The sequence below is a fragment of the Narcine bancroftii genome, chromosome 8, assembly GCF_036971445.1.
Source record: "Narcine bancroftii isolate sNarBan1 chromosome 8, sNarBan1.hap1, whole genome shotgun sequence".
NCBI lineage: Eukaryota > Metazoa > Chordata > Chondrichthyes > Torpediniformes > Narcinidae > Narcine > Narcine bancroftii.
In genome coordinates this window covers 152,538,559-152,563,679 of record NC_091476.1, presented here as the reverse complement: position 1 = coordinate 152,563,679, position 25,121 = coordinate 152,538,559, and the positions used below count along the sequence as shown (strand labels likewise).

At 41.8% G+C, this 25,121-nt stretch overlaps 1 protein-coding gene across 3 annotated transcripts in view; it reads left to right on the top strand.

Moving 5' to 3' along the window:
- Positions 1–13,599, top strand: part of LOC138741390 (platelet-activating factor acetylhydrolase 2, cytoplasmic-like) — a 38,302-nt gene extending 24,703 nt beyond the window's left edge. For 2 of the 3 annotated variants that reach the window (XM_069895405.1, XM_069895404.1), the window contains 5 exons: positions 2,235–2,348; positions 3,127–3,218; positions 3,925–4,095; positions 8,678–8,826; positions 11,532–13,599. In XM_069895405.1, coding sequence (XP_069751506.1) covers positions 2,235–2,348; positions 3,127–3,218; positions 3,925–4,095; positions 8,678–8,826; positions 11,532–11,617 — 612 coding nt within the window. In that variant the 3' untranslated portion in view covers positions 11,618–13,599. Of the gene's footprint in view, positions 1–2,234; positions 2,349–3,126; positions 3,219–3,924; positions 4,096–5,865; positions 7,401–8,677; positions 8,827–11,531 lie in introns of those variants that run through there. The other variant, XM_069895406.1, reaches the window with a different exon arrangement.
- Positions 13,600–25,121: the final 11,522 nt, after the last annotated feature.

The window sequence follows — 25,121 nt, the reverse complement described above, 5'->3', positions numbered from 1 at the left end:
CAATGGTACATAGAAATGAATAAATGTATTCCGTTGGAAAAAATAGCATATAATTAAAAAAATAAAGTCACATTATTTGAACAAATTTGGGAACCGTACATGGAACATAACAGAGAGGGCTAGCCTCGGACCACCGCCCCCTAAAATGATAAGAAGACAAAATGACTTGATCCAGTGTGTAAAAGTAGATGACACATTTTTCTTGTTTATTTTTCATTGTGTGATGACATTGTTTAATGGTTTTATTGTATTGTATATGTTGAATGTTTAGTGGTTTTGGAGGGGGGGTGGGAAGAGGGGGGGAGGGAAGATAGGGGGGAAAAAGGGGAGAAAATGCCACTGTGTATATTTAAGAGGGAAATGTTTGTAGATATTTTGGATGATATAGTTCACAGTGTGAAAAATAAAAAAATATAAAAAAAACTATAGCTCAATAACACAGAGGCCTTTCCAAACTTTCAGTAGCTTGAGTTGGGGACAGTGTGTTAACTTTCTTTTTGCTTCTTTAATAACGTTTGGCCACTTATTAAAGTAGCCTTTGTGGTTTTGAGAGCCAGGGCATCATGTCAAGGATTAGAAAGTTGGGATTAAGATAAGTGCAGCCAGGTTAACAGAGAAGTGTGTATTAATTCACTTGGGAAGATTACTGGTGCTGAAAGACTAACATGGTTCAAGAGACAATTTGATCTGTTTTGTGAGAGGTGGGAGAACACGAGGGAAACTGGCATTTATCTGTGCAAAATGGACAGTTATTGAATCAAAATTTTCAGCAGGAGGCCATTCCGCCCATAAAGTTTGTTCTGCCACTGTGAGATCATTAAGTAGCAACTGTACTCTGTTCTTTGACATTCTCAACATACTTTTAAAAGTCAAGCCTATTCACAAAACATTAGCGTGGTGGTTAGTGCAATACTTTAACAGCACCAGCATCCGGGTTCGAATCCATCACTGTCTGTAAGGAGCATGTATGTTCTCCCTGTGTTTGTGTAGGTTTCCTCCCAAGTTCCATAGACATACAAGGTTAGCCATTTAATTGGACTCATGGGTGTAATTGGGTGACAAAGACACGTGGGCCAGAAGGATCCGTTACTGCTCTGTACACCATTTTTTAAAAATTCCAGTTTTCAACAAGGATCCACAATATTTTGAGCAGCGGGGGAAAGAGGTTACAATATCTATTCTCCTTTTCCTGGTTTTTAACATTGCTTTTTCCATCAGTGTAAATAGCTTCTGTGTGCCTAACCCAAATCCTAAAGGCCATGGTAGGATTCTGTTGAATGGTTGCAATAAGTGGTGTAGGAAGTGTAGTGAGATAGGAATCTGTTCACGATTCCAATGTACAACCAGCAGTCAATGGAATCTGTGGAAAATGCTGCAGCCCTGACACCTGGTGGCCGAATCTAAAGCGGCAGGAGATCCAAAGCAGATCTGGAATGATGTAGAGTGGAAAGCTGTCAAAGCGGCATGAGCACGTTCTATGACGATGAACCTCACTTTTTTCATTCTGTCAATTGAATAATAATTTTTAAAGAAGATGGGTGGCTTGGTTAGCATAGCAGTTACCACAACATTATTACAGCACCAGCGACCTGGGTTCGATCTGCCAGTGTCTGTAAGGAGTTTGTACGTTCTCCCCTTGACCTGCATGGGTTTCCTCCAGGTGCTTCAGTTTCATGCCGCCCTTCAAAAATGTACAGGGTTTGTAGATTAATTGGTGTTTTTGGGCGACATAGGCTCAAGGGCTGGAAGGACCTGTTCCGTGCTATATGTCTAAAATAAAAATGTAAAAATTTTTTAAATTAAGTATCATCTCTTACAAGTGCCATGTATCCTTCTGGTCATTCAATGTTCAAAACTCTGCTCATGTACTAAATGAACATAGGTAATTTTGTCCATACCTTGATGAAGGGCTCAAGTCCGAAACATTGGTTATGTATCTTGATTTTTTTTGCTACGTAAAGGACACTGACCTGCTAAGTTTCTCCAACATTGTGTTCTTACATCAACCACAGTGTCTTCAGACTTTCATATTTTACATAGATCATTACAGCTAATGCCTATGCATTTCCACTATAATTGAAAGGCCAGAATTGCACAAGGCTTCTTCAAACATTTTAACCTATGCACCAGCTTTTATTGATCAATGCAGGCAGATGGCCAAATGCACAGCCACCATTAGGAATATTGGTTGACTGCATTGTTTTACCGTTTTTTCCCCCCCCCCCACCTCTCAGCTATGTCGGCGAGTTGAAGAATGCAACCATGCCTTGGCCATTCTCACAGATATCAACAGTGGGAAGTCTGTCAACAATGTCCTCCTTGGTAACTTGAGCCTCTCTGTTCTGAAGGTGCGTATATCAGGAGTAGCAAATCCAACTCGGCCGCTGCTGCTGCCTTCACTCAATGAACATGTTTCCTCATGTACAGGGGGTTCCAGATAAAACTGAGCGGCAGGTTTCAAGTGGACGATGGGAACAGAAGGAACATGCAGATAGAATGTCTCTCGTGCTTTTGGCAGCCCTGTCCTGTGTTTCACAAACACCACGTTCACTTGAAGTGCAGTCATGGAGGAAATGTGACCACTAACAATGGGCACAAATTAAAATGTAATTTTGTTTTATATCAATTACAATGACAACACTAGTATATACTCTAGTCAGAATACCACTGCCCCTCATTTGAAAATGTGCAATGAAACTTCTTGTGTCTACCAGAGTTATAAATGGGACCTTGTTTTCACTTTCAGTGCTGTTCGGAAGTGAATGTTGACCCAGTTCAGAGCTTTAAAATTAGGAGAAGCCTATCAGACTTCTAGGACGATAAGGGGAAATGTGTTCCCGAGGTCCAGTGCTAGTTTTCCTCGGTAGCTGGGTATTGTAAAACATTTGTTGAATGTATGATGATTTGCAAGAAGGAAGAGAGCTTTACAATAATGGAGAAAGTGGGTTCAGTGATTTGGTATCCATTCCCAATGATAAAGACCATGGTCCCTGTTGTGTTAAATCCACCTGCATTTCCACTGCATGGCTGAGACCTGAGATTTCAATAGGGTTTGGGGATTGCATAATTCACTGCAACAGAAGGAGCTATGTTACCAATAAGTTGAGATGATTTGTGTTCCTGCAGGGATGCATTGATCTACAGAGGGTTGCAGTAATGGGCCATTCTTTTGGTGGATCTACATCAGTCCTAGCTGTTGCCAAGGATACTCGGTTCAGGTACATGCTGTCAAAAGCACACAGAAATACTAGAGGAACACAGCCAGTCTCACAGTGTCCATTGGTGGTAAAGATATATTACTGACATTCCGGTCCTGAGCTCTTCCTTATGGTACCTTAAAGAAGGGCTCAGAACCAAAATATTGGTAATACACCTTTACCTCCTATTAGATGCTGTGAAACTGGCTAAGTTCCTTCTGCAGTCTTCCGTGTTTCACTCTGGGTTCTGTCACATCAGTGGAGAAGTGCAAGCAAGAAAAGCTACCACCAGGACTGTGTTGCCCCGAGAATACAGCAACATGATGTTGGATGGTCAGGGAGCACAGAACAGGCCCGACAGCTAAACTCGTCCATGCTGACCAAGCTGGTGTTCCGGGCTCGTCGCATTCATCTGCTTTTGTCCATATCCTTGCTATCCACGTATCTAGGTGTCCTTTGAATGTTGTATTTGTACCTGCTTCAAAAGCTTCCTCTGGCAGCTCATTCCAGATACAGATTCCCCTCTGGTCCAAATGCTAACTTCCTGTAATAAATTGAGCCAGCAATATCTATAACACAGTCTAAAATCTTATTGCAAACTCACATTTTCAGCATGGAGTGTTTAATTGTTCTCCATTGGCAAGGAACATGATAGAGTATTGTCCACTTACTGGATGGCTGCAGTTTACACAGCCCTGCTCCTGCTAAGCGTATTCCTTCCCTGCAGGTGTGCAGTAGCTTTGGATAGCTGGATGCTCCCACTACCAAAAGACATTCATTCTCAGAAGCTCTGTCCTGTGTTTTTCATTAACTCTGAAAAGTTCCAGACAGAGGAGAGCATTGAGGTGATGAAGAGGCTGCAGTCCACGAATGAAGCGAACAGGATTATTACTATATTGTAAGTATCAAGAGGTGAAATCCATCTGGTCTCCATGTTGCAGAAAGAATCCAGTGCACATTTTCTGAGAAGGAATGGAAGTTTTGGGGATACAAAATTAGATTTAGATTCAATTTTATTGTTGTTGAGCCGAGCACAGATACAAAGCCAATGAAATACAATTAGCATCTAACCAGAAGTACAAAGAATAGTGCTATTTACAAGTAACTGTGAATAAAAACAAGTGCTCCAGCAAACAAACAAGTGTAAAAATACTGACAGTACAATATGGGTGCAATACTGCTCAGGGCTGTGATATAAGATTCAGCAGGGTCACAGCCTCCAGAAATAATCTCTTCCTGAGCCTGGTGATTCAGGAGAGGAGGCTCCTGCAGCACCTACTGGATGGAAGGAGAGTATAAAGTCCATAGTTAGGGTGAGGTGCATCCTTGATAATGCTTTTATCCCTGCCCAGGCAGCATTTCTGATAAATGTTCTCAACGGTGGGCAATTAGGTGCCGATAATCCACTGGGCAGTTTTCACCACCTGCTGGAGTGTTTTACAGTCTGATACGGGACAGTTGCCATACCACACTGAGATGCCATTGGCGAGTATGTTCTCAGTGGTACAGTGGTAACAGACCATCAGTATCCTGGGACAGAGGTGAGCTTTCTTGATGCTCTGCAGGAAATAAAGGTGGTGGTGTGCCTTTTTGATCAGGATGGAGGAGTTCAGGGGCCAAGAAAGATCATCGGAAATGTGGACACCAAGGAGTTTGAAGCTTGATACATGCTCCACGACAGTTCCATTAATGTAGATAGGGGCATGAGTGTGGCTACCAGCCGACCTGAAGGCCACAATAATCTCTTTGGTCTTCTGAGTATTAAGGGCCAGGCTACTGTTGGCACACCACGTGGCCAGGAAGTGAAACCTTTTCTAATTGTGCTGGATGCGATTAGGTAGGTAGAAGCAGATTGTTTTCAAGACTATTTCTGTCATATAATAAAATTGATGAAATATCACACAATATTTCCTTTAGTCTCCTGTAAGGCAGAGAAAGATTTGCTAGCAATACTAATTGACCTGCACCCGTTATAGCCATGGAAAGAGAAGCAAAAGAGTCTTCCCCCCCTTCCCCCACCCCCACTCCAGAGTCAACGAATGTCCATGGCTTTGGCTCCAGCACTCCTGCAGCCACACAGCCTTCAATCCATACCATCAGCAACCTGATGCACACCTGTGAAACTAATAGGAGGGCATCAGTACCCTCTCGCATCTCAATTCCGATACCTAGTACTCCTTCAGCCAGTCTCCAGCCTGGTGAGTCCCTTGACTGCATTTGCTAGCAACACGCAGCCTACGTGGGTTCCTTGCCTCAAGTCACCAACAACCCCGCTGCCTGTGTATTCTTCAGCCTCAGGGTCCCTCAGTGGTCCACCAGTTTTCAATAGACATTGGGTCAAAAATCAAAGACACAAGTTTAATGCAAGATATTTAGAACAGAAACAGAGTTGTGAAGTTTTGCATCATGGGTGCAGAATGTAAGCTTTGACACCATAAATGCTTCCAAGTCTACCTGGGTCAGTGTGGCTTAGTGGTAGGGATAGTGGGATGGTTGGCCAAAGTAAACAGTTCTAATGGAGAGGCCAGAAATTTTGAGCAGCATTGGAAAGGGATTGAGTATACACATGTGCATGGAGGGGTACTTCACTCAACATTGATGATCTGATCATGTAAGTAGCTTTATTGTGGGTTGTGTATGAATTGGCTGTCTATTTTTTATATTGCAGTATTCACCACATTGGGAAGTCCCAGATCATCAAAAGCACTTGATAAATACAAGACTGTTCATTCTATTTCTTTGTGCACTTACCCCAAAAATAGAATCATAGAGTGCAAAGGTCATAGCAGCCCCTCAGAGAAGACTGTGCCAAAACCAGATGATGTCTTAAGTTGCCTGGGGTGAACCAAACTCTAATAGTGAAAATTGCACATGAAACATTAAACATTGCAACAGGACAAAGATAGAGAAATGACTGACTCTCGTGGTACTATGGGGAGCAAGGAGGCAGAATGTAGATTGCAGTCAGGTCATTCAGGCATAAAGTCCAGAAACAATATTCACTGAACAGATTGTGGAAAATCTGAGATTTCCTTTCCCTAAAAGTCTACAAAATGCTCAGGGATAACTGAAGTTTTAAAAAATATTTGATGATATTGAGCCAAAACAGGTTATTGGAGCTAAAGTCCAGATCCATCATGGGTTGGTAAGTGGATCAGGGGGATGAATGATCCCTGGCTCTTAATTTTTCGATCTAAATATGATGTTTACAAAAGTCTATGCAGATGCATCCAATCTCTCATGGGGGACTTTGCAATGTTGGAGGTCGGATTTTCTGGATGAAACATAAAATCATTGCCCTATCAGTTCTTGAGATGAAGTAATTCATAGTTCTTTTATGCTGAGGTATCTTGGTCAATATCTATCCCTCAAATCAACATCATAAAATCAAATTATCTAGTCGTTATCTCATTTCTGTGAGCAGTTTGATATCTTTCCTCTTACTTCTGTGAGTGGGCTGATGTTAAAATTTTAAGAATTGTAGAGATGGTCAATTTCGGCGAATATTCTATTTGCAAGGGAACATAATCTGGAAGTGGAGGAGAAACACTTGTCCAAAGTGTTATTAAATGATAGATAAGAATAGCAGACTTGCTGTGACAACTGTCTTCTCGTACCACTTGAGAGACGCTCCAAAAGCTTATGTGGATAAACATAGCAGCAGTGCTATGCTCCCAAAAGAACAGTGAGATGAAACATTACCCGATGCTCATTAAAATGAGCAGAAAGACTTGGTAACACTGGATAACAAATTCTTTTACAAAAGGTTTGCTTCCTAAAATAAAAAATTGGGATTTTGATAGACAACTTCAAGCTGAACACCAGCATAATTTCAGATTTGCTGTATCACATAGGAAGTTCAAATGCAGTTTATTGACCAGCATTTGAACACAATCCTACCACAGTATCTGATAAGCAAGTTCACCCTGCTGGGTATAAACACCTCCTTCTGCAATTGGATTCTTGACTTCCTGTCGGGGAGACCTCAGGCAGCACTGAGCACGGGTGCTGTTCACTCTGCTGTCCCACGACTGTGAAGCTAAACAAGCTCAACCCACGTCATCAAGTTTACTGATGGCACGACCGTGGTGTAAGAATGATCAATCACCGAACAGAGATGAGGTGCAGTCACTAACAGACTGGTGCAGAGGCAACAATCTGTATCTGAACATTAAAAAAACAGAAGAGATAGTTAACAACTTCAGGACAGCCTGAGGTGGGGGGTGGGGGTGGGGGACGGGGTGGAAACCACGCTCCAATGACATTGAGGTTGTCAAGAATATCAAGTTCCTTGGAGTGCACTTGGCGGAGAATCTCTCATGGTCCCTTAACATCAGCTCCCTGGCCAATAAAGCCCAGCAGCACGTCTACTTCATGCAAAGGCTGAGGAGTTCATCTCCCACCATCTATCATCACTACCTTCTGCAGAGAATGTATTGAGAGCATCCTGCTCAACTGCATCACTGCCTGGTTTGGAAGCTGTACCTCTTTGGACCATAGTGAAGTCAGCGGAAAAGATCACTGGGGGGGGGTGCTCTCTTTCTACCATGAAGGACATCTTCAACACTCAATTCAGGCAAAAGGCAATAAGCATCATGAAGGACTCCACGCACCCCTCATGTAAACTGTTCTCCCTCCTTCCATCTGGTAGGAGGTACTGTAGCACTCAGGGCCTTACATCCAGATTGAGCAACAGATTTTTCTCCCAAACCATCAGACTCCTGAATTCCCAGAACATTTGTGGATAGAGTACCATGGAGTTTTATTGTATACATTTTAATATTTTAAGTGTGTTTAACTTCTAACTTATATTTATGTAAATATGTTCGTGGTCCTGGAGAAACGCTATCTCGTCTTTGCCATGCAAGCATGATGTGATAAATAAAGGTGACTTGACTTGAAGTTGGAGAAACATTAAATTAACTTTTATTGCATTTAGCATGCTTAATTACATAATGATGTGGACACATTGCATTAGTTCAACTGACCTAAAAATGTTTTGTAGCTGATTTCTGTTTGTACTCAGCGTGTCAGTGTCCAACAATAGTCGGCCAGCATTGATGGATTCCAGTTGCCTTGATACCACTTTTCCATGGCCACAATGTCATGGTGAAACCTTTCACCATGTACGTCACTGACTGCACTGAGATTAGCAGGGAAGAAGTCCGTGTGAATACAGAGAATAAATTTTTAATGACATTGTGCTTCATGGTTTTTATATAACGTGACAAGAAATCACAAAAGTAAGTTGTATATAAAACATGGTATGTGATAGGAAATTTTTAAGCCAATTTTTATGAAATCCATAAAATACACCCTAATGTGTTTAGGAAGCAAAATCTTCATCGTCCAGTGATATTAGGCAATGAGATGGGGTAGCAATAGTTTTGCTTTGGCATTTGCCAGAAAGGAGACTTTATGGGCCTCTAAACCCACTTTCTGTGCTTCTCAGTAATTTCTCTGTTGGTAATTACTTTTAGAGGGTCAGTACACCAGAGCCAAACAGACTTCACTTTTCTGACTGGACAGATGCTCAGCATGGCATTTGAGACGAGGGGAACCATCGATCCTCTAGAGGGCCTCAAAATCACTAAAAGGGCATCGATGGCCTTCCTGCAAAGACACATGGGTAGGTCCTCAAGTATCATCGCAGAAAATGTCCATCAAGCTTGTGCCTGACTCTTAATTGCTCATTTAATTCCACTCTTTGTTCCCTTTTGAAAGTTCCTGTTGAATCTGTTTCTACCATCTGTTTAGGCAGTGATGTTCAGATTATAGTAACTCCTGACTTCTAAACAGAATTCCCTTATTGCCCCACAAGCTTGTTTTCCAAATGCCTTTGTATTAATATATGGGATATGGACATGGCTGATTAAAACCTGCAATCATTTCTCACCCTTAATTACACTCCAGGAATGTCATTGTAGCCATCTTTGAGAACCATTGCAATCTTTTTCGTGAAGGTTGCTGGAAAATGTTATTTTTTATATTTTTTAAAATATTCTATTCATGCAGTAACTACAATTATTATAATAGTACAGATATATATATTTTTTAAATTGATTACATTTATGATGCTTTTCACCCCACCCCAAAATACCTCCCTCCCACCCAACCTCCCCACCACCAAAAGAAAATCTAAAAATTGAAAAAAATAGTTAAAAAAAAAATTATAGGTATAAAAAGGCAAGAAGAAAGGGAAAATAAAGTAAAAAGAAAGATCTTTGGACTGCAGAGTGAGATGTTGTGCAGTACAATTCATAAACATACAGAGGAGAATTCTGCGAGGCTAGAAGGATAAAAGGATATCAGTACAAATTTAATCCCATTATTTGAGTGTACAGGTGCCAAATTTGTAAAATCATAAAGTATTTATTTCCTAATTTATAAGTAATTTTTTTTCAAAGGAATACAACTTTGAATTTCAGCGTGCTACCTTGGCATGGTTAAAGATATATCCAATTTCCAAGCAATTGCAATACATTTTCTTGCTTCCGCTAATGTTAATTTAACAAATTTCATTTGATAAATTGATAATTTCAGTTTGGGATTTGTACTTTTAATATTTCCTAATAAAAATAAATCAGGATTTAACAGAAAAATAATTCCTGTAACTTGTTCCAAAAAGTTATATCTTGTCACCCAAAAAGGTCTCACATTGGGACAACACCAGATTGAATGAATAAAATATCCTACATCTTCACCACACCTAAAATATTGATCTGATGAATCTGATTTCAATCTATTCATCTTCTGTGGTGTGAAATATAATTGATGTAAAAGATTGTATTGAACTAATCTATATCGTAAATTGATAATATTAATTATACAATCCCTATGTATATTTTACCACATTTGTTGGTCTATTGTAATATTCAAATCTATTTTTCTATCTCTGCCTAGATCTATATATTACTTGTCTAAACCAAATATTCAATCCTTCTCCCTCACCATATCCTGTAGATCTCCTCCAAATCCAAAAAAGATCTATGTATCCGTGCCCACTCCCTCTAGCAATCCAAAAGAAGAGAAAAGCAATAATACAAAATAATATATGCACAAGTTGATACCTATAACAATATTTTTTTTAAAAAACCCTCCCAATAAGTGTTGTCTAATACAACAGTAACTCCCTCCATTTTATAGGTTGTGACCAAAGTCACAAACACACACATAATCCCACAGAAATCCACTCCTCCCAACTCCCTTGGTGTATTCAATATGTAAGTTTTAATCACTTAGTTAATAAAAAATAATCAATTAATCATAATTAAGAAAAAAATTCAAAAATCAAAAGAAAATGGCATAATGGAAAAAGTACATCACCAAATTCTTCCATCTCAATTATAAAGTTAAAATAAGAGTTCCCAGATGCTGGACCAATGTTGATAAAGGATCAGTGATATATTTCCAAGATGGGCTGATAATAAGGGTATTCACAGTTGCTGGGGTTTACATGCACTTGCTGGTCTTTTCCTTTTTGGTGGAAGGGTTTAGAATTTAAATTTAAACATTCAACACAGTAACAGGCCATTTTGGCCCACGAGTCCATGCTGTCCAATTTATACCCAATTAACCTATGCCCCTGGTACGTTTTGAATGGTGCGAGGAAACTGGAGCACCCAGGGAAAACCCACGCTCAGGGAGAACATACAAACTCCTTACAGACAGTGCAGGATTCTAACACTGGTCCCAATTGCTGGCACTGTAAAGGCGTTGCGCTAACCATTACGCCAACCGTGCCTCCCTGGAGGTTTAGAAGTTGTCACTGCAGTAGCCTGAATAAATAAATGAAATACCTTTGGTACATGGTGCACACTGCAGTCACTGTGAACCAGTGATGAAGGGTTGTCCATCCAGGTCACTCTCTCCTCAAATTACAGACCTTCACAGCATAAAAAACAATTACGGCCACTTTTTGAATCAGATTCCCCATCTACAGCCTCTAGAAGGATGAGGGTAGCAATGGCATAGAAAAGTAGAGCCTCCTGAGTACCTTCCCAGTTGGATGTTCCTTTGCTAGACATTGTTGGCTGAAGGAACTCTTCTGTGCTGTAATGTTCAAAGTCAACATTTTCACAGCACTGGTCTTGCAGCACCATGGGAGTACCTTCACCACAAATAGAGGCAAAACATCCTGGCCTCATCACCCATGAGAGTTCATTGGGAACAAAAAATCCTTGTCCGCTTGCTGTCCAGTGATGTCTAGCGGTTAGTCTTGGAAGTGGATGTCATCAGGGTGAGCACTGGGAAATTTGCCATGTATCCAGTTCACCAGGCAATGTGTGGAAAACATTTTCTTAAATTTATTGACCTTTTCCTAACAATTTTTAGGTCTCCAAAAGAATTTTGAACAATGGGACGCCCTCGTGGAAGGACATGGCGATCAGGTGGTTCCTGGGCCTTACCTTTCGACTTGAGTTGGTGTATGAAAGAGAATCATGTTCGTTCCACGTCCCCACCACTCCCTCTATGAAAAAGGTGCCCCGTTAGGTCCTTTTAAATCATTTCTCTCTCTTGCCATAAATCTATTCCTTTTACATTTAGATTTACCTATTTGAGGTATGAATATTCTCCTTGTCTATGCCTTCTTGATTTCATGAACCTCTTTTAAGTCATTAGTTACCTGTGCTCCAGAGAGAGAAGTCTCAGACTGTCTAACCTTTCCTTGTAATTCCATTGTCAACAATATTTTCTGTACCCTTTCCAGCTTAATTATATCTTTCTTATAAATAGGTGTCCCAAACTGTACACATTACTCCAAGTGCATTCTCACCAATGTCCTGTACAATAGTAACATGACATCTTTTCTCCTGTACTCAATGCACTGACCAATGAAGGCAAGCGTAACAAATACCGTCTCACCAACTCCAAAGTCTACTTACTACACAATGCTCCCAGGGCACTACCATTCACTGTACAAATCATGCACTGGTTTAACTGACCAAATTGCAACCCCTTGCACTTGACTGAGTTAAATTCCATCTGCCAATTCTTTGCCTACTTTCCTCAGTTCAGCTAGATCCTGTTGTAATCTTGGAGAATTGTTTTCACTGTCCACTCTACAACCAATTTCAATGTCATCTGAAAATTTACTAACTATGCTAACTACCTCTGCTCAGGGATGATGCACATAAATAGGCTCATTGGCTCATAAATAGGCTGCTACAATTACTTCCCCAGTTTCTCATGACCTCCTCGGATATGTGATCAGGCCCTAGGGATTTATCTACCTCAATGAATTTTAAGACCTACTGCACCTCCCATTCTGTAACATGGTCTCTCTTCAAGGCCCTGATATTACTTCCTCGAGTTCTGTCGATTTGATGTCTTCTCCACAGTAGGTACAGATGAGAAATATTCAATAAGGGCCAGGCACATATCCTGCAGTTCCACATTTTCATCGAGGGGCACTTTTTTTTCCTTATTATTCATTTGCCTTTAATATGCTTGTAGAATTTCTTGGGATTATCCTTAACCTTGTCTGCTAGGAGCCATCTTGTATTTCTCTCCTTATTTCCCTCTTAATTGAGCTCCCACATCTATACTGCTCAAAGGATTTACTGTACTTGATTCCAACTGTCGACAACTGACTTGCACCTCATTCTTTTTCTTGGCCACATCCTCAAAATCTCTGATCATCCAGGATTCCATAATACCAGCTTTTCCCTTCGCTCTAAGAATACTTCCCCTGAACTTTCCCTCTCTTCCTTTTAAACTCCTTCCATTTGCCAGATGCCCCTTTACCTACAGTCTCCCCATTCAATCTTTCCAAGATCCTGTCTGATGGATCCCATGCCCTAGTTAAGAAATTTTAACTTGTGGACTAGCCCAAACTTTTGCCAGAACTATTTTAAAATTAATTAAGTTATGGTCACTGTTCCCAAAATGTTCTCCTACTGGGTTCTTTGTCCTTTTTCCCTGCCACATTTACCAAGAGGAGGTCTAGTGTTGTATCCTGTCTTGTCAAACCATCTACATGTTTGAGAACATTCTCTTGGATGCATTTAATAAATTCTGCCCCATCCAAGCTCTTTGGTCTCTAAGGGTACAGACACATGAGGGAAGTTGAATAATCTATTATTATGACCATGGTATTCCTACAGCTATCTGTAATCTCCCTACACATGTATGGTTGAACTCCAAGTCACCATTGGCTCATAAATAGGCACATGTGAGAAGAAGCCATGTATATTATTGTGATGGAAACATTGTATAGCTATTAGCACTGTCTTTATGAATGTACTGTATAGGCTAGCCCATCCCCTGCACCTCTGTCTCCTCCCCTCAGAATCCCCATAAAGGCTGTTTCGCCCAAACCCCTCCCTCAGTAACTGGAACTGGACCTTCAACATGTGAGATGTGCAGATGTTTTATGGTGATTAAAGCCTATTAATCAGAACTCTCAGTCTAATGTGGTTAATTGATAGCACTACAGTTACAAAGTTCCTTGACCAACAAGCCCCTACTCAACATCAAGATCATGGAAAGCCTGGACTGTTTCCCATATCCTAGAAGCCATCTTTCAGTGATAGAAATCTCTCTTGCCTTTGTGCTAAAGTGGCCTTTGACCTTCTGAGGGAAAGTATTTAAAGAGCAAGATATCGCAACCTGTGTAAAGTTCATGGTCTATTGGGCAATGGTAATCCCAGCTCAAAGACATGTACATCTCCCATGCTTTGAGATGGCCAAAGGTGCAAAATCCACTGAATCTACTGGCAGGAGAAGCAAACTGTTGGCTGCAGCCTCTTCCACAACAGTAATCTAACTGGCAAAGGAACCATGGAAGAGGAATTTGTATACATAAGATTTTTTTTTTTCTTGGAGCAATATGTAATAGAATCTATCTGAAATGACTATTTTATACTTGTCAATTCAGTGGGTTAATGAAATATCCTGTAGTTAAGGGAACCAGTCTTTTTGCATCTCCATTCCCTTCAAGGAAGCTCATGAAACCTTCACTCTTCAACAAAGAACCAATCAATTCCACTCATCATACTTTTTTCATTATGTTGGTGACTGCATCTGGGCTGCTTCCTGCACCCATGTGGATCTCACCTTGCTAATAATGTCAGTCCACTCTTCAATTCAATTGGACCATTTCTGACATATCTCTCCCTTTACTGGATTATTTGGTCTCCATTTCAAGGAACAAACTATCCACTGGCATTTACTGTACACCAGCTGACCCCATTAGCTGACCTAGATGACACCTCCTTCCACCCTATTCTCTTGTAAGGATTGCATCCCTTTCTCCCAGTTTCTTTGTCTGTACATCTGCTCTCAAGACTTCTATACCTCTTTTTTTCAGAAAATGTGACTTCTCTTTTACTGTGGTTAACGGATCCTTCGTGTTTCCTCTCTCCATCGTGCGTCCTCTGTTTCTTGTACTCCCCTCCATCCACATCCTGATCCCTGCAACGGCAGGTGGTTTTACATTCGTCTTACTCCTCCTCCCTCTCCCAGCCTCTCCAGTTTCTTGGCATAAGTATCTCAGGCAAATCTCATCCACGCCCTCGCCAGTACATTCATATCCTTCCTAGAGTGTGGTGAGCAGAACTTCGCACTGTATTCCAGCTGTAACCAGTTCAAAGTTTTATAAAGTTGCAGCATAAACTTCCACATTCTTGTATTCTATTCCACAACTAATTAGAATTGCATCCCATGTGCCACCTTACTTAGCCTATCTCTCTGTGCTGCCAGAATCTCATTATGTATTTTGGTCAGTATGGTTTAGAGTGTGAAAAGAATCTGTTTTACAATGCAGGGTAGGCTGTTGAGGATGGAGATGAGCATTTCTTTATTTAGAGAGTGGTGATCTTTTGGAATTCACCAACCTGGAAGACTGTGCAAGCTTGTTTGTTGAGATCATATAAAACACAACTGATTTCTCGACATTAGGAGTTATAGTGACCGTACATGCAAATGACACTCGGGTAGAAGATCTGCCATGATGTGGGATTAGACTCCAAGAACCTGATGACCTGCTACAGCAATTTTCTGTCACAGGTGCTCCCATTCACATTATCTGGGACATGATTATGAAGCTTGCTGCCTTTCTATATATAATTGTAAATGATGATTTAATTAAATTAAATTCAACAGCAGAAATTGAGTTTGGGTGTGTACTTTTAACCTTTTAAACAGAGGACGATAATCTTCATGGACGGTCTCAGCTTTGATCTCTGTGCTTGGCTCAGTGAAGAGGTGTGAGGAAGATTTTGATGACTGATTTCTGGTTATAAATTATTGGCATTTTTCATTGACTCTCCAACTCAATGACATCTTCAGAGGATATGAAACTTGTCAATCATGTTTTGTGGAATCACTTAAAAGAAAGGATTCTATATCGCCTCAGGTGGTCCCGGTGGCATTGCTAAAACCAAGAATCTGTTTTACAATGCAGGGTAGGCTGTTGAGGATGGAGATGAGCATTTCTTTATTTAGAGAGTGGTGATCTTTTGGAATTCTTGCTAAACTTGCAGTTTAGCAAGTGAGACAGTCATTGGGGTACAGCAAGCAGAAATGAAGATAATAATCTGCTTTGATGATATTCAAGTTTAAATTACATAATTTTCCCAGAACCTTGTGCCCTTTCAAAGGCTGTGATGTTATTGAACTAACTGTTCATACAGCAATTCTGTAACCTTCACACTTCTATTAAATAATGTTCAATAAAATGACGAGGTGAGGGTCAATGTTTCTCATTATGGGCTCCTGGACGTTTCTGGACAGGCTATTATATGTTATCCATCACAAGTAAACATGAGAAGACATTGGGGAACTACTTGGTGGTTTGATAGCTGAGTAAATGGATTCCTTAAAAGGTTAGTAATGAATCATATGTATTATGTCAGGCCTTTTTGAACAGGTCTGACTATTTTTGTCAATCTTAGTTGAATAAAGATTATATTCTACCACTTTACAGATGTGCTTGTGATTTAAAGAAACACTGCTTATGTTCAGATAGTTGGACATCTAAACTCATTGAAGGATGTTCAAAAAGTCTTTGCCGTCTGCTGAAGCTCACGGTGAATATATTTCTTGTATTTAAGTGCTCACAGACTAATAATTTTAAACATTTAGACATACGGCACGGTAACAAGTCCTTTCACCCTGAGCCAGTGGCACCCAATCACACCAAATTGACCAACAACCTTGGTAAATTTTTAACATAATAGTGGGCCACAGTAGACATGAGTGGGAGGGAGAGGTCCTGTAAAATGTGCAGTAGCCACTCGGAATAAGAAGCAGCAATGGACAGTGGTGAATGCAGCTCAGAATTTATTCCACGTACTCCATCTACATCAGGGGTGGTCATCTTTTTAATTTAGATATACAGCATGATAACAGGCCATTTTAGCCCATGAGTCTGTACCGCCCAATTTCCCTACACCCCCAGTACAAACTCGTGGGCTGAAATGGCCTGTTACCGTGCTGTATGTCTAAATTAAAAATGGAAAGATTAGCCATCCCTGACTACATCAAGGCAGTCAACATAGAGAAGGATCCATCACACCGTGGACACACTTCCCCTCCCTTGAGTAGAAGTCTCAAAAGTCAGTTTCTTCCGCACAGCCATTGGGTTCCTGAATAAACCCTACAATAGGGCTCTCATACTGCTCTTGCTTTATACTGATCAATCTTTCTGTTTCATTGTAACTATATACTGTAATTGTGCTGTTATTCCAGTGTATATAACTGTATGAATGTTCTCGTTAACAGTTAAAATGAACATGGAACAATCCTTCTCACTTTGAAAAGTATGATGTTGTAGCTAGCTGCTACGAGCAATGGCTCTGCAGAGCCTATAGCACAGGGGAAGTTATAGCTGTGTACAGGTTAGCTCAGAAAGAACACGCTGTTCCCAGAAAGAACAACACAAACCCAGCTGAGTATAGTAAACACTGAGCTTTATTGGGCTCACAGCCCTGCTTTTATTCTCAAACAGGGCCGTGGTCAAAACCCTCTTAGCACTGATTGGTGTGTTTGTGATCCGCTTTCCCTGATAGGCCAGCAAGCTCTTTTGGTTGTGACCAATTGAAGGGTAGCACTGCGGGGCTTGTGCAGTCTGCTGGATCGTCGCGTTCATCCTTCATTTTGTGAGGCCCCATGAGGGAGCTGTGAAGGGTTGCCACACGACCCCCCCTCCCCATGTTGTTATTCTTGGAAAGCCGATCTCTTTTGCGTTGGGGAGGGTGGTCAATCGGCTATGTAATGTGCAAATGGGCTGGTTCAACCGGTCAATGGTAAAAGTCTCCGCTTGGCTTCCGATGTCAACTACACAGGTTGAACCATTGTGCTGGACGACGGGGTATGGCCCCTCATAGGGTCTCTGCAATGGGGGTCTGTGCGTTCTGCATTTTATGAAAACGTATGTGAAGTTCTGAAAATCTCTGGGGACAAACATGTGCAGCTGGCCAGGGTTCCCAACTGCTCACGAAGGCGCACTAGCGCTTCCCTGGGGGGGGGTTCTTTGGTTCCCCTGTTAGTGGCCAAGAATTCACCTGGGATGACTAGCAGTGCCCGGTATACGATTTCAGCAGATGAGACTTCCAAATCCTCTTGTGGCGCAGTTCGGATACCTATGAGAATCCAGGGTAATTCATCAGCCCAGTTAGGCAGTGAGTCGGGCCATCAGGGCTGCTTTTAGGTGCCAATGGAATCTCTCCACTAGGCCATTTGCCCGGGGACGGGGTAGGCTGTAGTGTGGTGCAGCTGTGTCCCGAGTGCTGTTGCTAAGGCTGCCCAAAGACGGCAGGTGAACTGGGCTCCCTGGTCTGAGGTAAGGTGCTTAGGGTCCCCAAAACATGCCACCCAAGTGTTGAGGAGTGCCCTGGTACATGGCTTCTGGCCATCTGGTAGACCTGTCTACCATAGTGAGTAGGTAACGAGCACCTTCAGAGACTGGTAAGGGGCCCAAAATATCAATGTGAACATGGCTAAACCTGCACTGTGGAGATTCAAATGTTTGGAGTGGGGCTTTAATGTGGGTCAGGACTTAGAAATTTGGATTAAAAGGAATTTTATTATAGACACAAAAGGAAAAATATCAATTCAAACTCCATTATACTGGTATGAATCTATAATAAAAATTAATCATCCCGGTGAATTTCTGAAGGCCTTTAACTTTCGTAGGCTGTGGGAAGGATTTAATGGCCTCTACATTTTTGAGTAGTCATGTATGTCAATGCGGTGGCCCAGGAAGTTGATGACCTCTTTTCCAAACTTGCATTTAGCAGGATTGATAGTCAGTCCATATTCACTCAGTCTATTGCACAGTTGTCTTAAATGAGTGGCATGCTCAGCCCAGTCGTGGCTGGCAATTAGGATATCATCTAAGTAGATGAAAATAAAGTCGAGGTCCCTGCCCACAGCATCCATTACTCGTTGGAATGTTTGGGCTGCATTTTTCAGTCCAAAAGGCATCCTTAAAAACTCAAATAAGCAGAATGGGGTGATCATGGCTGTTTTCACTTTGTCCTCTGGGTGGACGAGGATTTGGTGGTAGCCTCAGATTAAATCAATCTTGGAAAAGATCTGTGCCCCTTGTAGATGTCCGGTGAAGTCCTGAATGTGGGGCACTGGTTAGCGGACAGGCGTTGGGGCCCTTGTTGAGGCATCTGTAGCCCCCGGGTGGCTTCCTGGGGCTTTAGGGACCATGTGGAGTGGGGAGGCCCAGGGGCTGTCAGAGTGGCATATAATGCCCAGCTCCTCCATTTTATGGAACTCCTTCTTTGCGAGGCTGATCTTTTCTGGTGGGAGGCGGCGCACTCTGGACTGAAGGGGCAGACCTGTAGTAAGAATATGGTCTTGCTTGGCCTTGGATGATGTAAATAATGGCGTCATAATGGCGGGAAATTCGGATAAGATTTGCACAAACTCATGGTCAGCCGGTGTCACCGAAAGCAGATGGGAGGTGGCAGGTTCCTTCTCCTTTAGTTGGAGGGTCTGGAATGTTGTGGCGTGCACTAATCTAGCAGCGAGTTGGCTCGTAGGAAATCTGCGCCCAGAGTGGCTGTCGAACTTCTGCTAGGGTGAAGGTCCATCTAAAATGGCTGTTCCCAAAGCAGAGGGGGATGGTGCGAGTGCCATACATTGGTATGTCCGAATTGTTGGCATCCTTTAGTTGCAGGGCTGTTTTGCCATTGTAGACATCAATTCTGGTCGGGGGAGCACAATTATCTCCGCCCCTGTGTCCACTAAAAAACTGCGGTCAGGATAAGGAATCTTGGACATGGAGGCTGTTAAGATGGCTGGCCATTGCAGCCATCAATGACAGCCGGCTTTAGCGTTTCCCCGGAATGTGCAGGGACTCTGCCCCCCACCACTGATGATAACGACAGTATCGCTCACCGGGGTGTCTGTTGTTCTCATGGCTGGTCGGCGGTTGGGTCATTGCTGCAGTAGCCTGCCCACGTGCTCTGGTGCTGGGGCGGCGTCATGTTTGATGGGCGTGGAGGTCTCGTGGAGTGCGAAAGCAGTTTCCCTCTCCGTCATCAGGGAGTCTGCTTTCTCTGCTACCTTTCATGGATCGCTGAAGTCGTCTTCTGGACTATCATGGAAAGAGATAAAGATAGATAACAAATATTCAGTTACAGTTAGCGCACAAGAAATAAAGATTTCAGATTTATTGTCAGAGTACATATATGACATCACATACAACCTTGAGATTCTTTTTTTCTGTGGGCGAGACAGAATTACCACTTATTGGTAGACCAAAACAAATCTACTCAATGTACACATGTAAACAAATTGACTGCAATACCGAGAAAAAAAATCAATAAAGTGCAAAAGTAAAAGTCCTTAAATGAGTCCCTGATTGAGTTTGTTGTTAAGAAGTCTAATAATGGAGGGCTATTTCATAAGTGCGGATAGGTTTTTTTTTTGGGTTGCAGATGTAGTTTAACATTCGGGTAAGATGGGGAGGTTGAAGAGCCTGAGAGCCATTGGAAAGAAAAGCTGTATTTGAAGCTCCTGTAGAATCTCAATTAACTTTGTTCCCAAAGGGTTAAAAGTATGGAAGGTAGCAGTTCCCCGGATTAATCCAAACGTTCTGGGATGGCTGTGTCACAAGGGTGTAATATGTCTCATCTCTGATTCCCGATGTGTCTGCCCATTTTTGAATTGCCATCTGTGACAAATTCTCCCTGGAATATCGCCCAGTTGTTGACTTTCTGTCTGACGTGAAGGCAGACATTGAGAGGAGAAAGAGAGATGTATACTAGAAATATACATGCAGAAGATAATCAGATCATCCCCAAGGAAGCCATGCATGCGTACACACACACACACACACACGCACACACACACACACACACACACACACACACACACACACACACACACACACACACACACACCTGCAGAGAAAGAGAATAACACAAAGAGAATAACACAAACTGGCGTGTGTGTAAGCAGATGGAGGAGCTCACATTCTGATACATAAACACACATTCTGGTACACCCATTCAAAGAAAACCATGCTCATTAATAAAACAGGCAAACAAGCAGCCATTCATGTGTGCTCAGACCTCCGCATGGACATAGAAGCATCATACACATAAGTCGTTAACATGCAGCTGACATACGGGCTCACATGTGCCGTTTGCCCTCCCTTAAAGCTTCAGAGTTGTGACTGGGCCCTTTGTCACCATGGCAACGTGCTGCTGGGTGTGTAATTGATGTGAACCTGCAGCACCAAAAGACGGCTGGAACCCAGTGCAAAAAAGAGCAGATCCTTTAAGCATCAAGAGAAAGATTATAAAAATACTGCAAAACACACCACAATTCGGAGAGGAGAATATTTCTGGTGGAAATAGACTGAGCATTTTACAAAGTTAGAATAACCACAATAAGATGGAGAAATAAAAGGGAAATACATTACAAAAAATTGATGCTAATATCTAATGAATAGCTTTCATTCCAGAAACTTCCAGCAGGAAGCCACAAGAAGGGGGAGGATGGGAACTGCAAAAGGAGGAAGCAAACAAAGGAGAGGGTGAGGAGATGCTGAGAAGGGGGGAGAAAGGCTGATGAGGTAAAGGGCTGAATAGTTGAGAGGTCAATGTTCAGCATTTAAAGCAAGGACAGAGCAATAAAAATATTTTGACCTTTCATCTCTATATAGAGAGTAATAATATTTACATGGAGATTTGAGTATATAACAGATAGTGTTGAAGAGTCTTCAATTTCAGAAGAAATCTGCGTGTGAAGCAAGGGACGATAGTGAGATGAACTAATTGTAAAAGATTATTTGATGTCTCGAATCTTCCCTCTTGTATTGAACAATACCCTTGAAATAGCTCTACACATGATTTTTTAAAATTAAATATAAAAAGGTGCAGCATAACTCGGTATCTACTTTGGAGGGGAACGTGGGAGGGGAGGGGAAACATGGAGAGATATGCAGACAATGGAGGCCCAGAGAGAGTGATCCTTGCAAAAAGCAGAAGGTTGGGGTGGGGGAGAATGAGAGAGGGGCCAAGGTGCGACTGATGGTGAAATTGCTTTGGAACCCCAGGTAAATTTGATGTCAGGGTGGATGTTGGTGGTAAATTGATGAGTCTTCTACAATGTGAAGGCATCTCAATGCAATAAATAATGTGGCAAAATAGAGCTGGGTTTGGAGGAGGGACAGAGCTAGAATTGGCTTAAAAGCTCAAAACGATTGCTCCACAGAGCCATAAAAAGACAGGTGTATCTGGGGGCCATGCCTGTGACCTTGGCTATCCTATGGATCCATAGAAAATGGGAGAAATAGAAAGATGTTATTAAAGGCAAGTAAACCCACCCACTCTCAGAGCTACCTCAACCATACCTTCTCCCACCTTGCCTCCTATTACCTCAATCTGTTCTCAAGATGAGGCTTTCTGCTCTAGAGCTTAAGAAATGTCCTTCAATTTCCTGATGTTTGGATTTCCCTATGTCATGGTTTACAATATATTTCCTCATTTCCCACACATTGGCTCTGAACCCCATCTCATCTCCAGGCAGAGCAGCTATAGAGTTCCACCTCATTCCACCTTTCACCCCAACTATCATCTCCACCATTTTGACCAGCTCAGACCCAGAGTTAGTATTGAATTTATCACTTATTGGCAACTCACACACTTCCCACACGTCTTCAAATGTCCACCTAGTTTTCTTTTCCAATTTTTCATCTCTCTCATCCCTTCCCCATCTGGTTTCATTTTTCCATCATCTTCTCGCCCATCTGGTTCCACCAATCACCTACCTGCAGTTGTGCCACTCTCCCTCTGCTAAATATTGGGAATCTATCCTGTTCCTTCTCACTCCTGAAGCAGGGCCTCAACCTGGAACATAAACAACACTTTTTTCTGAAAAAGATACTGCTTGACCTGCTGATTTCTTATATCAATATGTGCATGTATGTGTTTGCTATTGTGTAATCTGTATCTGTGTGTTTCAGGGCTTGGCGTGGATTAGTTGAGGTTGTTATTGCTATTTCATAAAGATCTCAGTGGGAAATATTGCTGCACTACTGCAAACCAAGAGGGATGGAAACCAAGAGGGATGGAAACCTGGAGAGATTTCCCTCCACTAAGGCATATCTTGCTCTCTTTACTCTCTTCCTTGGCTGCTGCAGGTTTGTATTTTCAGCTTTGAACTTCCTAGTTTTATATCTCTCATTTCCTCCTTGCTAATGTACTGTTCTCATTTCACTGCTTTGTACCTATCTCTTTCTTTCTGTGCTTCTTTTGTTCTGTTCTTTGAGTCGGCAGATCTCATCAGGAGAGCTGATAAACACACCACCACTGACTGTCCTTATTATCTCTTTGTTGCCCCCATTGATTATCTAGTGACCTAGGTTACAGGCTGGTTCCTTGCAGGCTTGGCTGTGATATGCCCTGTGGCGGTAGTGCCTGACAACAAATTCCCTGATATTTATTAACTAGGAATATTTCCATGAGTTGACCCTCATCGACGTGACTAGGATTCTGAAGAGAGTCAGGCTCAACTCTGTCAGGGAGAAAAAAATTAGTCCAGTAAACAGGGATCTCAGTCTTCAGGTGGTGAAAAGCCATTGAGGGATCACTCCACCCTGTTATTTTCTCTTTCCCTGATGGGCGAATAGATTGCAGCTGTTAAACCTGCAACCTTTCACTGGGAAATTGCCTGGATTAGAGACTATTAGCCATCAGAAGATGATGGACAAATTTGGATTGTTTTCTCTGGAGAGTCAGAGGCTGAGAAGGGTTGACCTGATAGAAGTTTGTAAAATTATAAGAGACAGACAGATTATAAGGTAGGCAGACAGAATATTTTTACCTAAGTGAATACGTCCAAAATTAGAGGGCTTAACTTTAAGTTGAGTGGAGGAGAGTTTAAAGAAAATGTACAAAGCATTTCTTTGTGAACACTGTGATAGCTACCTGGAACACACTGCCAGGGGAGGTGGTGGAAGCGGCTGCAATAGCCAAAAGCATTTAGACTGGCACATGAACAGGCAGGGAATAAAGTGATACAGTCCATGTGCAGGAGATGGGATGAGTTACTGAAAATTAGCAAAGTGGTCAGATTGGACATGGTGGGGCAATGGACCCTCTCCTGTGCTGTACTATTCTACAGTATGTCCTATCAATGTACACAATGTACACATGTAAACAGAAGAAACTGCCCTCAGTGATACATTTTTCCTTGGCATGGAAGTGCAGACAGATTACAAACCAACAGACACTGAAGCCAAGAGTGAACAGAGTCGAGGAGGACAAGTGGACTGTGTCATTACATACAAATGGAACAAATATTCCTTTCAATTTGATCTGCGAGCATGACATCAGGGTAATGAAGATAAACCCATACATCCATGCAAATCCTGTACTGCAAATCCTGAACAGCTCAAAGCCTACAATGGACAGAGCATCAACATGAAAGGTACATGTAAACTCAAGGTGAAAGTTAAAAAAATAAAGAGCACCACCTCAGCTTCACAGTAGGGACTACTGATGGACATGAATCACTACTTGGTGACAAAGCATGTCAAACTTAAGCTTAGTCAAGAGAGTGTACACACTAGGGAAACCTATTGTCTCAGCTAATGTGTTATCCACGGCAATGACGCAGAGTGAGGCACACAATGAGAGTTCCACAGAGACAGATGTGAATCTACACGTGAATCTGATCACCGAATCTTTTCTTGTACGTGACATGAAATCCAAGAAGATCACAGCTGAAATAACAAAAATACACAGTTCTACAGAAGGTCATCAAGAATCTGAATGAAGGATGATCTGAGTGTTGTCAATGGTCTTCCACTCAGCCAGAGCAGAATTATCATTCTTCAAACATTGCGATAAGAGATGCTGAAAAGGTGCATGAGGAGCACCTTGGAATGAAAAAAATGCAAGAGGAGGGCCAGAACTGCTATTTATTGGTCCAGAATAAATGTTGTTATTGACAGGATGGTTTCAAACTGTGAGACTTGTTTCAAAAATCATACAAAGCAGACAAAGGAATCCATAACTGATTTACCAGCAGAACCATGGCAAAAAGTTGGGATTGATCTATTCCACATGGATAGAAATAATTAATGGTTATTGATTATCTACCAAACTATCCTGAGATTGCACTGCTTCCTTGCATGACTGGTGCTTGTGTGATCAAATATATGAAATCGATCTTTGCAAGACACAGAATTCCTCAAATTGTCTACAGTGACAATGGACCATGTTATAGCTGTAGAGAATTCCATAACTTTGCAGAAGAGTATGATTTTCAACATACGACTTCAAGTCCTTTGTATCCACAGTCAAACGGCAAAGCAGAGAAGGAAGTTCACATAGTTAAACAGTTGCTCAAGAAAGCACTAGATAGTGGCTCAGATCCGTATCTAGCTCTATGGAGTTAAGAACTTCTCCACTTTACCATGGCATGTCACTCCCTGAGCATCTGATGGGATGT